Genomic DNA, 12,672 nt, shown 5'->3' on the forward strand with positions numbered 1-12,672 from the left:
CTTCCCCTCTGTGGCTGGCTGAATGCTACATCATGATTTAAAAGTTTGTTCAATGGATCCATCACTGATTCTGTGTGTATGTTTTGTCTAGAGTGAGGAATGGCAGAAAATCATTTAGTCTAAATCTTGGGAGGTGTCGAAGAAAGATATCCTTATCCAGGTCCATGAAGTAGTGACTGCTTGCTTTAACACCATTTCACAAGAGTTTAAAGATATTGATTGTGCAAAAGAAAATACAGTATCAAAGGAGGACTTCAGGAGGGTTTGTAACCAGCATTTTATGCTTCTAACTGATGAACAAGTAAGAAATGCATATTTTTTAAAGTACATAACTCACTAAAAAGGATGTAGGAATGTGTTTGCATATTACGGTGTATAGACAAATAATTTACAAAACAAGAATTATTGGAGACCATTATCCATAAATATTTATTACCACATTAGTGCAGAATTATTTTTTAAGCTACATGAGTTTGTTTGTGAACTCAGCAAGCTCCCCAAAAGCTTTTCTGCTTAGCAAATCACAGGCAGGCATTGCAAAATAATGAGGGTATGAATTTAGAGTGCAGTAGTTATTCTGCACTAAGCCCCTTGTATGGAGTGAACTAGTAGTTTAGTGAAAAGAGGACTTCTAAAAGATCCCTAAAAATGGGAGTCTTAGTGTGGATTAAAAATATCCACATTGGGAACCAGTGCAGAAGAGCCTGGACCATGAACTCTAGATGGGGACAGCATGGAAGAAGCCTTCTATAGGCAGAATCTGGGTACATCTTTTTGAGCACAAGGGCTTCTCAAATCTAGTTCTCTTGCTTTGCTTCAGCCTGATCAGCTAATTTGCTTTGGCCCCTATGGAGGAGACAACACAGTAGCTCTGCTTTGCAAGTGACAGCAATGACATTGAATCTTCAGAGCAACAATGACTCCAGAATTTTTGCTTGTCAGAACAGCAGACAAGCCAAATTGCCCCCAGCTGGCCCGGATTACTTGAGTGAGCCTGGCTGCCAATGGCCTAACTACCTACCTGGCCTCAGTTGCCTGAATGTGTGTGACTTTAGCCTCTGATTCCATGTTCCTATTTTCCCATTCCCTGGATCCTACCTGTTTTTTTCCTAGTGTCCTTAAGTCCTTCTTGTTTGTTCCTGGTTTCCTGTTTCCTGGGTCCTGCTTGTTGGTTTTCTGGCTTTGTCCTTGTTCTTAGTTCTGCCCATTGACTTCTAGGTTCCTGTTTCCAGACTCCAGCCCACACCCTTGTCCTCTGACAGCCAAGTTATGGCGTGGCTTGGTGTATTTGCCCACATCCCAGTCCCACACAGATATAACCAGGGGGTTGAGAGCAAGCAGCTAGTGATTTCGGACTGGATTCCTGCCTCCTGTTCCATTATAGTCATAGAGATGCACCACTCACCTTCCCTCTCTTCTCCCCTCCCCTCCCCTCCCCACTCATTCCCTTATCATGGTTCTACTACCCAGGGTGACTGTTTATATCCCAGTCCCTTTTATAGATCTTAGCCTCCTGACCTTCCTGCTTTTGATTCCCTGATGACAAAATCATCACATTATCCAACTGAAGTGTTTGCCTCCTGTTTGGTCCATTTAATTCCTGTGCATACAAATCAAAAGAACACTCAGTAAAGTCCTTTGGGCATTTGTGATTTTGTACATTTTGCCATTCAGCAAACACATTCTTGGCTTTGTTTTCCAAGACTTCTTTAACTGCTTCCATGAATACTGTTTCAGGTGCAAGATGTATTTTTATAGCCTTCAAGTCTGACTGTTATTCTACATATGTGCTTCCTACAATGATTTCCTTTTGCTAAAAAAAATATCTCTACAGTTTACTTACTGTAACCAAAGATGCAGTTCTAAGTTCTTTGCAATTTTTTGGTTCCCAAATTGTAATAGTCTGGACTAGGGGCTGTCAACCAGGGGTACACATATCCCTGGGGATACTTGGACTGGTCCTAGGGGGTACGCGTGGGTGGGCGGGGACTGAGTGCTGCCGCCTCCCAGGTGCAGGTCCGGGGTGGGGCGAGGGCAGCATAGCCATTCTGTGGGGCAGGGAAGCTCACATGTAGTGGCCACCGACACCAGCCCGATGAGCTTCCCTACTCCACAGAGGGGCACCATGTTCACCCATGCATTAACTGCCACCACCCCAGTTGGCATCTGGTTGTGTGCTAACTGCCCCCCACCCCCACCCCTTGCTCAGCATCTGGCCATCGGGGTACTTAGACTAAAAAAGGTTGAAAACCCCTGGTCTGGACAGCCCAGTCTGTTTTTGCAAATGAGTCAAAGGCACTTAATAGTCACAAATCTCTTAAGCATTCACTAAGAAATAAGCAGTCTGTCATACAAATGCAACCATGTTGTCTGGCAGCATTACCTAAGGATTCTTATTTTCTTTGTTGGAATCTTCCTGTCTGACTGAGCTTCTATGGAAAGGTCCACCAACTTCAGCAAGCTGATGGTTTTGTCTTCTGTGATCCTCTTGGCTTCCTGAAAAGATCAAAGATGTGGAAACTAACAAACCAGAGTAAAATGAAGCTATCAAAAAGGCAAACAAAACGTTAGGGATTATTAAGAAGGGAATTGTAAACAAAACTGAAAATATCATCATGCTCCTTTTTAAATCCACAGTGCATCCATACCTTGAATACTGTGCCAAGTTCTGATCACCACACCTCAAAAAAGGATATAGAAGAACTAAAGAAGGAACAGGGAAGGGCAGTAAAGATTATTAGTGGTATGGAGGGGCTACCATATGAAGAGAAATGGAAGAGGCTAAGCCTATTCAGTTTAGAAAGAGACACTTGAGAGGGTACATGATAAGGGTTTACAAAATACTAAGTGCAAAAGGGAAAGTAAATAAGGATTTATTGTTTACCATCTTGCACAATACAAGAACTAATGGTCACAAAATGAAACTAGTGGATTGTAAGCTTAAAACTAACAAAAGTAAGTTCTTTTGCACACAGTGTGTACTTCAGGTGTAGAATTCATTGCCACAAGATGTGGAAGCAGACAGGTTAGCCAGATTCAAAAAGGGATTGGACAAATTCTTGGAAGAAAGGGACATCAGTAGCTATTGAGCGTGGGAGCTAGGGCTAAAGCCTCTGAATCAGAACTTTGTAGACCTTAAGGCTGCTTACAGCCATGGGGGAAAAAAACGGTGCTTTACTTTAAGCTTGGCGTGCCCCACACCAAGCACAGCACGTGCCCATCACATTAGTTGGACCCAACTTACCCAACACCTGTATAGATTGGGTGCTTCAGCAGGGCTTTTTGGCACTTTTATCTAATAGCTGATTGAATCCCTACTGAAGTGCCCGATCTATACAGATGCTGTGGAGCTGTGTCAAACTAATGTGCTGCCTGTTCTGGTAAAATGCTGGTTGTTTTTTTTTTCTTCACATCTGTCAGTGCCCTAAATGCTGGAGGCTGCAAGTGAGAGAGGAACAATGGGAAAAAAAAACCCTGGCCATATCCAGTCCATGCTCTGCCACTGTGGCCACATCAACATGAGATGCTGACCGAACAGTCATTACTTGCATTAACAAGTGCTAAATGACTGTACAGTAACCAGTCTTACTTCATTTTTGTGATGCTGATTGCGCAGTAGCTTGTGACTATTGCACAGTAGAGTTGCATCACGCTCCCTGCCACACAGTGCTACTGTGCAGTAGTCATGGACTACTGCACAATCAGCGTCTCATGTAAATGCAACCTGTGTGACACACAATACCGGAAAAGATCTGACCCAGTGAATGGCAATTCTTATAGTCTTAACCCCCGCCCCCACAAAGGCTTATGGATTCAGTCCATTATCTCTACAAGTGACTCTTTTGGATGTATAGTTTTGTAGATTATTCTCCAGCTAATAATAATGCTCCCCATGAAAACAGAAAACTTGTCCACAGCCCATGGTCCTGATAACTCACATTCTTATGCTGGGACGATTGCTTGGGATATAATCAAGGGATGGCATGGAACTCCTGTAGCAGTGGTTCATAGGCTGCTCATCTAACCTGGATGAATTTGTCTGGTCCTTTTTTGAACCTGGTTAAATTATCAGCATGAATAACATCTTACAGAAATGAGTTCCACAAGTTAATTTGGTTGGAGATGTTTCCTTTGGTATCTTTAAACCAATAATGGTAGATGCCAGTTTGGGTAATGAATAGGGGATAATTCACTCTAGATCTATCTGGTTCAATGCTCTCCCTCTAAAGCATCCAATCCTGCCACTGTCAGGGACAGAAAACTAAGCTAGATGGACCATTGATCTGACCCAGTATGGCACTTTTATGTTCTTATTACATGCTGTGTAAAAAAGCAAAAAACAAAAACAAACAAAAAACCCTTTCTTTTTTCATTTTAAAACCTGTTCCCTAATAGTTTTGTTATATATCCATCAATTCATTTTCCCTGGAGAGAATATTTCCTAGCAAAAACCTGAAGCATTCTTCTTCCCATCCCATGAAAAACATTCAGTGTTGCAACAAAGGATGAGCCTTTGCCTGGGGTAGGATGGAGAATTGGCAACCCCCAACCTTAGGGAATTATTTTTTTCCCATCTTTAGGAATAATAAGCCACATATCTCCAGCTGAAACATCCTCCAGGCTAGATTTCACACTCTTTATAGAAAAGAGTCAAAGAGAGAGTAGCAGCTGTTTAATACTGAAAGAAGCTCAATATGAAGGAATAAAAATAATAAAATCAAGATGGATTCGCTGCCAGGCACAAGTGGAAGTAGAAGTGGGCCTGATTCTCATTTAAACACAGGCTCTTTTATGCCTAAATGGAAGTTTGTGTAAATGTGACTCAAATCCAGTATCTCTAGGAGGCAGTTTGATGTTGATAGGCCTCTCAGAAGCATGTCAGGGCCATGGGAGATCTTTCCAATTTGTAGACCATGCTGTTGTTATGGTTCAAAGTCTTTACAAAGGTATTGTTAATGGTCAGAAGCAGATGAAGTCACAAAGGAAGTCAACTGTATCCTCTTCTGGATGATGCCCACCTTTACCTGACAGTAGAAAGGCTCAGTTGGAACCTATGGAACACTATAGATCAAGTATTTCTTACTGAAAGTGAGTTTCATATGGTCTGATCCTTCTGGAGGAGATGTAAGAGTCAAGGCTTGGATGTCCCAGACTTTATCTATATATATGTAGGAGCATTAGCCACTATGTCTTGAACAAATTCCAAATTACATTTTTATTGTACCAGTCTATCTACCTCAATCTCCCTAGATCTTTCCTTGAATGCAAACTTTTCTCTTGTTTAACTAAGCTGTTGTATGCCACCCCAAAAGCAGCTGCACTTCATTGGTGGTTGTAATGATCTATCTATTAGGGCTGTGCAAAGCTTCAGTTGCTGATTCGATTCGGGGGAGATTCAGCCCGATTTGGCAGGCAAATCTCTGAATCTGAATTGAATCAGAAGACCCATTAATCTCTCTGAATCAAATCAGAAGCCTCCAATTCAATTCAGAGAGATTCGATGATTCGGCCATAGACACAGCTTTATATGGTTTTTCTACATACCTCAAGGTACCAGGTGCGGCTCATGAATGCTAAGGCAGTGGGGCAGATGGACCATCCCACGGAAGTGCAGGGTGGGGTCCCCTGCGTGCTCCGCAGGAAACCCAAAATTGGAGGCCAGAAGTACTCCCGGGCCACTTCCAGGTCCACTGCAAAGCATGTAGGGGACCCCCCCATCACCCCCAGGCTCGGCAACTGCTGCCTCCTGGGCCTGGGGGGGGCACCCAGGGTTGCCCCATGGCCAGTTGCTGAACTGGGGAAGCATGGGGGTTCCCCACACACTTGGCAGCAGACCCAGAAGTGGACTGGAAGTACTTCAAGTCCACTTCTGGGTCCACTGCCAAGCATGCGGGCTTCCCTCCCCCAGCTCCTGTGGGACACTCCATCTCATTTGCCCCACCATCTCAGTGTTTGTGAGCCATGCCTGATACCTTGACGTATGTAGAAAAAACTGTGTCTATGGGCAAATCGCTGATTCTCCGAATCAGAATTGAATCTTCAAATTTGGATTTGGCTGAATCGAATCAGGACAGTGATCCAAATCAGCTAATGGAATCACTGTCCCCTGAATCGGGCTAAATCTGAATCAGTATTGAATATGGCCTGCTTCGCACATCCCTACTATCTATAGCTAACAGATCTTTAAAGATATTGCCATGTTTAATTGACATTTGTAAAGCACTTTGAGATCCCTAGATGAAGTGCAAAGTGTGTATATATATACACAGTATATATATATACAATTAATAAAATGATAGCATTTTATTAATTGCTATCCACCATTATTGGTGAATACAATATATATAAAATTAATAAAATGATAGCAGCCAGGCCAATGGGGGAAATGTTGAAAGGGAAATTCAAAATACATCCTTGCCCTTTGAAGTTTGACTACAACTTGTCACATGCATCAAAGCCTTACAGGGGACTAGCTTCCTTTAGAATTGAAATATCTGCTGAAAAAAAAGATCAAATCAAGAGCAGATTAAGGTTCCCATTTTGATTATATATATATATATATATATATATTTAAAAATCAGTAATGAGGACCCTAAAAGGGAGCACTGCTCTTTTTTAAAGAACTGTTGGGTGCAGCTCACTAATGGGCAAATTGTGATGATCGTATTGATTAGTAATTTATATCATAAGTAATCCCATTTAATTCAGTGAGATTAAGTGCTGTTATTGTATTAAGTGCTGTTCAGTGGGTGTCAGATCACCCTAATCTGGGCCTTCTTGCAATTCTATAAATCATCCGAGAGGTACATTCCAATATCATTATTAGTAATGCTGAGTGGTACATAGCAAGTCACATTAGACTGAATGTAAGCATTTAAATATCAAACAAGAGAAGTAGGGTATCAGAATCTGGCCCCAGCTGTTCCATAATTATCTGTCTGTTTTGTACTGATACAGTTCATGACATGGTATTATGACCATATATGGTTTCAAAGTCTATGCAGTTTTTCCACTGCATTCTTTTAACTTTTGAGATGAGACATTTTTGCCCTGAGGGTTAAATAAATTGTTGATGAAGATAAAATAACTGAGGACATCTGAATGATCTGTTGAGATGTTTGTAGAATTTAGGTGCACCTGACAGAATGAGAAACTTCACTCACTGGTGCTTAGACAGGATACAGGTATAGCATGCATCTGATTTACATTTTATGTTAAAATGTTCTTTTATACTGTAGCTCAATCACTGTGTCTAATCACAAGGTTTAGTAGTCTTAAACAGCCCACGAAGGGCCCAATTCAATTAAAAAATGTCCTGCAGAAATCCCTTTTTCATTGCTTTCCCAGCTTTGTGTAGGCTTCTGCAGAGAAGCTGTGATTTTTTTTATTAAATTAGGCCCTAGGATTCCTGCCATTCCAAGTCATCTTCTCACTTTCTTTTCAGTATTTTTTTAGTGCTCTGTACATAATAGATTTTTTTTCCAAGCTAGCATTTACAAAAAATGGTATTTTGCTTCTCCATTAGTTTGAAAACCTCTGGAACACAGTGCCTGTCAATGCTGATGGGAAATTAAAGTACTGTGACTTTTTGAAGACATTCAATGCTGAAGCACTGACAATGCCATCAGACACTCCAGTTGCAAACAATCCTGCATCTGCCTCCAACTGTAGTACCCCTGCAGAGCCTGGGTCACAGTTATCTTCTCAGCCTTCATGCCCCAAAACAGCATCTTCAGCTTTTGGTAGAAGCAAAGTAGGTGCTCACTTAGGGAGCTTTCTGGATGTTCATGTTTAAGGGTCTAATTTAATATGCATCCAAGTCAATGCAGATGTTCTTATTGATTTCACTGAGAATTGAACTGGACCCTAAATTACATTAATAAAAAGCTTAGCAATTTTCAGAAAATCTGTAATGTTAAAAGATGGGCCAGATAGTGTAATTTAATTTTGTTTCACCTAAGTCAGTGGAATTATGCCAATTTACATATGGTTAGAATCCTGTGCCTTAAAGGGCAGACGCAAATGAAGAGTCCAAGGACTGAATTCACATGTGTGTAGACAAAATGGGGGCCCTAAATTGAAGTGGTGGGTTTTTAAAAACACCACTTCAATTTAGGGCCGATTAACCCCCCGTGTCTTGCATACACTGACTTCCCTGCCTCTCTGGCAGTGGGGAGGGGAGGGTGAGCTGCCAGTGGGCGGAGAGGTCCCTGGGCTGCAGGTTGGGGGGGCTGGTACTTCCCTCCATGGCAGCAGCAGCCCCTCACCAGGCGGCTCCCACCCACAGGCGCCTGGCTCGGGCTGTCCTGGGAGGCACAGCAGCCACAGAGGGAAGCACTGGGCCCCTGCACAGGTCAGGCAGGCAGGCAGGGAGGCTCCGGCGGGGAGGGAAATCAGGCTCAACGCTTTTTTTTCCCCCCTCTCTTGGGTGGAGCCTGTCTTCCCAGGCTGCTGCCAGGCTGCCTGCAGGGCTTCCTGCAGGGCGCCTGAGCTGCACAGAGCCCAGGGCTTTGCTTCACAGCTGCGCCCCAAGTCATTTAAGAGCCATTACACTGCTGAATTTCTTACAGCATCTGGAATTAATGTGCAATGCGCCGCCAAGGAGTGCAAACACTGACACTATTAAAGCACTGCAAAAGCATTTAGCCTGCTTTAAAGTGTCATGCACACACGACCCTCGTTTCATCTACACACGGCCACAGAGACTAAGTTGCCTCAATGTTCTGTTTCTGAGCATGGTTGGAAGCCTACTAGCTGGGCAGGGTAATATATTTTGAAAACATAAAGCACTTCAGCCTCTTGTATTGTCACTTTAGCATCTTTCACAAGCACTAGAGTTCAGAGCAGGAAAAAATGAAGAACAGAACAGGAGGAAAATTAAAAGAATTGACAAATATTCCTCTTGTTAATTTGAACCGTTTGGTTGCATATTCTTCTTACCAGAGGCTTAAATCAGAAGAAAATACAAGGGTTAAAACTATTAAATGCTTGGAAAATGCGATCATTTTCCCAGTTAGAGATGGGTAGTTCTTGAAAAAGCAGTAACAAATTGAATAGATTAAAAATGCAACAAGTTTGCCAGATATAACATTGGCCTGTTGCTATCTTGATTATCGTAGTAACTGTATATTCTTATTTTTGAGAGTCCTAACAACTTATTGTGTGCTTTCTTTGAGCCTATGGACTTGATCCAGCTCTCACAGAAATCAAAGGAAAATTCCTCATTTGCCTCAATGTGAGTTAGATAAGGAGATGAAAAAAAACTTGGACAGGGGGAGCACAGGCCTCCCAAAATGCATGGCCTAGAAATAGACCCAGAACAGTTTCATCATCTATCAGGACCAGTGGGCTTTCATAAAAGGAGTGTGAGAGGCTCAGTTAAGATGTATGGTGTAAACCTGAAATTCACAAGAATGTGGGAAAGATCTAGTGTCTATAAAGAACATCAGCACAGTTTGCATGGTACCATTAGACTATGAGGTCAAGGGCTTACCCAGGCTCAAACCTCTCCAACTTCTCAGAATGATTAATAAAATTCTGCTGAGTGGGGAGCATGCTATATTTTCTTTTTCCCAGTCATGATCCCTGCTGTTGTAGAGGAGAGCTTCTATGCAGCATAAATGAGAAAAGAAGAAGTGGTTGAGCAGTGTGGAAGGCATTCAGTATTCTTCCAATCCATCTCTGTGGGAACAGGACTTCAGTGCTCCTCCCCATGCTGTCTTAATGGGAGGCTGTCTATTCTATTGTGTAGTGGAAGTGGAAGAAACAGTAATTCTATCCTAATAATGCAGACACAAATCAAGTCATAAAGAAGTGGACATCAAAGAGTATCTCGGGGTAAAGTTTTGGAACACTAGATATATGATTTGTTTTTTGGTGTTTTTTCAAAACAAGCATGAACATTCGGGGGAATTCACTTTTGTCTGCTTCTTTCAGACTCCAATATCCAGCCGACCTCATACAGCAGTGGCATGGTCCCCACCTTTGCTGAACTGTGAACCAATAGAGAATAAGATAAGAAAGAATATTCAGCATTCCTGGAGAGAAATATTGAAAGAATGCAAAGAAAAGGATGTCAGTCAGCTAGGAGAAATCCCAGGGTCTGATTTCTCAGGTTTGTTGCTGCCTGAAATGGGCTACTCATGCTAGAAAATGCTCTGGTTTCTTTCTAGATGTCAGTCTATGAGAAAATCCCACCCTTACCAGGTAGTAACAGTGATACAACCAGAGTGATTTCATTCTAGTGTTACAGTGCAGAATGGTTTAAGATGGACTGGAAAGGAACGCGCCACTCTTCAGACTTTACTACTTTGTAGGAAGAAGAACATGGTGTTATCCAGTGTTTGCAACACAGCTCAGCATATTTAATGGATGGGTCCCACACTCCTCAGTAGTAAAGTTGTTTATGGTGCTGATAGGTACAAGCAGCCCCCTACTAACCTCTTAAGTAAGGTGAAATTCGGGCCTTCTTGGAATCAGCGACAAAAATCCCTTTGCTTTCACTAGGGCCAAAATTTCATTCCCAGGTAAGGGAAGTTTCACTCTACTGTGTATTTTTAAGACAAAAATTTCTTGTCTCTTCATTCCCAGTAATGCACCAGCACATAACAGGCTGAAGATTGTTGCTCCATCATCCTATATAAACTCATTGGTGCGGGAATATATTGGCTTAGTAGCTTAGTACTACAGCTCAAGTAATATTAGTGATTATTTCTTGTGCTGTCTTTCAAATTCATTAAAGTTTTATCACTCACCTAATATCCTGCTAAATGTGAATGTCTGCCTCCACCCTTCCCTACAGCAGGATCCAGATAACACATGTATGAGAGACTGAAACTGATGGCCTGTCAACATATCCCTAATAACTTGTCAATCCAAGACAACAGTAGGCTATTTGCAAGGATGGTAAATTAACCTTTGTTTGATATGTCTGTGGTTCTTTAGCTATAGTGGAGAAGTTCAATTTGGATTTAAGTAAAGAAGAATTTAGCCAAATAACAACAAAATATGACATTAAGAACAATGGAAAATGTGCATATTATGATTTCCTTCAATGTTGTGTCCTGTCATTGAAACCTCAAGGAAGTTCAGTGTTACAAAGGATGGTTGTTCAGAAGTTACGGGAGCCGGTATGTATATGGTGCTTTTTTTTTGTTACTTTCTTACAGGAAGCAGTAGTTATGGGGTACAGCACTGGTTACTCCCACATTCCCGAACTCAGACCTAGTACCATAAGCAAAGTGCCGAAGCCGCTCTAACTTGCATCACTCATCAACAGCTCCATCTACCAAGTGAGACTAGCCAGAGTGCAATGGCTAGAATCCATTGTATTCTAGCCACTCTTCTTGTCCCATATCCAGAACACCCACATGCCTGTTATTTCTTACACAATAAATGGGATAGTAAAGGAGCTGGATATCCTCCCAGGGGAGTTACAAGTACTCTGCACTCCCATAGCCACTCAAGTAATGCAAGGAAAGCAGAACAGACATGAGAACTGGGTTCTAACGTTGGAAAAACAGAATCATTGGTAATAGCGTCTAAATCAAGTAAAGCAGTAGGAACTGTGCCAAACTCCCTCCATAGATCTACTCATTCATCTGTCATTTTTCAGTATTGGGCTGTTTTCAAGTTTGTCTAATTGTTTTAGATAAGGTCAGTAGCAATGTTCTATGGAGAAATTCAACTACTAAACTCATTTAAGCTGGGAACTGATTATGGTTTAGGTGTGGAGAGGTAGATTGCTACTTAGTGTACTTGCACCCACTGAGCAGCATTCCCTCTAAGCTGCGTGGCCACGCACGTGCACCTGGCAGTGCAGCATGAGCGTGCCTGTGCAACCACACACACCACGCAGCTTAGCGAGAATACTGCCTCTGAGGTGTCTGTCCCCTTAAGAATTACCACTTGTTCACTATCAGCAGTTAGAAGCAAGGCAAGACTATTAAGGCTCCTGTCAGAGAATTTTCAATTTCCTAACCTAAGGGAATTCACTATACATAGATTTAATAATGTAAATTTATTTCCTAGTAGCTTGGCTACTTGAGTTGCTGTACTCTTAGATTTCATAGATTTCATAGATTTCATAGACATTAGGGCTGGAAGGGACCTCGGAAGATCATCGAGTCCAGCCCCCTGCCCAAAGGGCAGGAAGTCAGCTGGGGTCATAGGATCCCAGCAAGATAAGCATCCAGTTTCGTCTTGAAGGTGTTCAATGAAGGTGCTTGAACCACCTCCGGTGGCAGGCTGTTCCAAACCTTGGGTAAAGTAAAGAAATTCTTCCTTATGTCCAGCCTGAAACGATCTTGTAGTAGTTTGTGACCATTCGACCTCGTCATCCCTTGGGGTGCTCTGGTGAACAAACATTCCCCCAGATACTGGTGGTCACCCCTGATAAACTTATAGGTGGCCATCAGATCACCCCTGAGCCTGCGTTTTTCCAGGCTAAAGAGCCCCAGGGCTCTCAGCCTGTCATCGTAGGGTCTGCTTCCCTGACCTCTGATCAGGTGCGTGGCTCTTCTCTGGACTCTCTCAAGCTTCTCCACATCCTTTTTGAATTGTGGAGCCCAAAACTGGATGCAGTACTCCAGCTGCGGCCTCACTAAGGCCGAGTACAAGGGGAGAATGACATCCCGGGATTTGCTTGAGAAGCATCTATGGATGCAAGCCAGC

The 12,672-nt window shown here is 42.5% G+C and overlaps 1 protein-coding gene across 1 annotated transcript in view; it reads left to right on the top strand.

Moving 5' to 3' along the window:
* Positions 1 to 12,672, top strand: part of EFCAB6 (EF-hand calcium binding domain 6) — a 110,485-nt gene that overhangs the window by 83,059 nt on the left and 14,754 nt on the right. The window contains exons 11-14 of the mRNA XM_014523609.1: positions 134 to 301; positions 7,526 to 7,753; positions 9,937 to 10,114; positions 10,945 to 11,129. Of these exons, the coding sequence (XP_014379095.1) occupies positions 134 to 301; positions 7,526 to 7,753; positions 9,937 to 10,114; positions 10,945 to 11,129 (759 nt within the window). The remainder of the gene's footprint in view (positions 1 to 133; positions 302 to 7,525; positions 7,754 to 9,936; positions 10,115 to 10,944; positions 11,130 to 12,672) is intronic.

Source organism: Alligator sinensis, unplaced genomic scaffold (genome assembly GCF_000455745.1).
Source record: "Alligator sinensis unplaced genomic scaffold, ASM45574v1 scaffold292_1, whole genome shotgun sequence".
NCBI lineage: Eukaryota > Metazoa > Chordata > Crocodylia > Alligatoridae > Alligator > Alligator sinensis.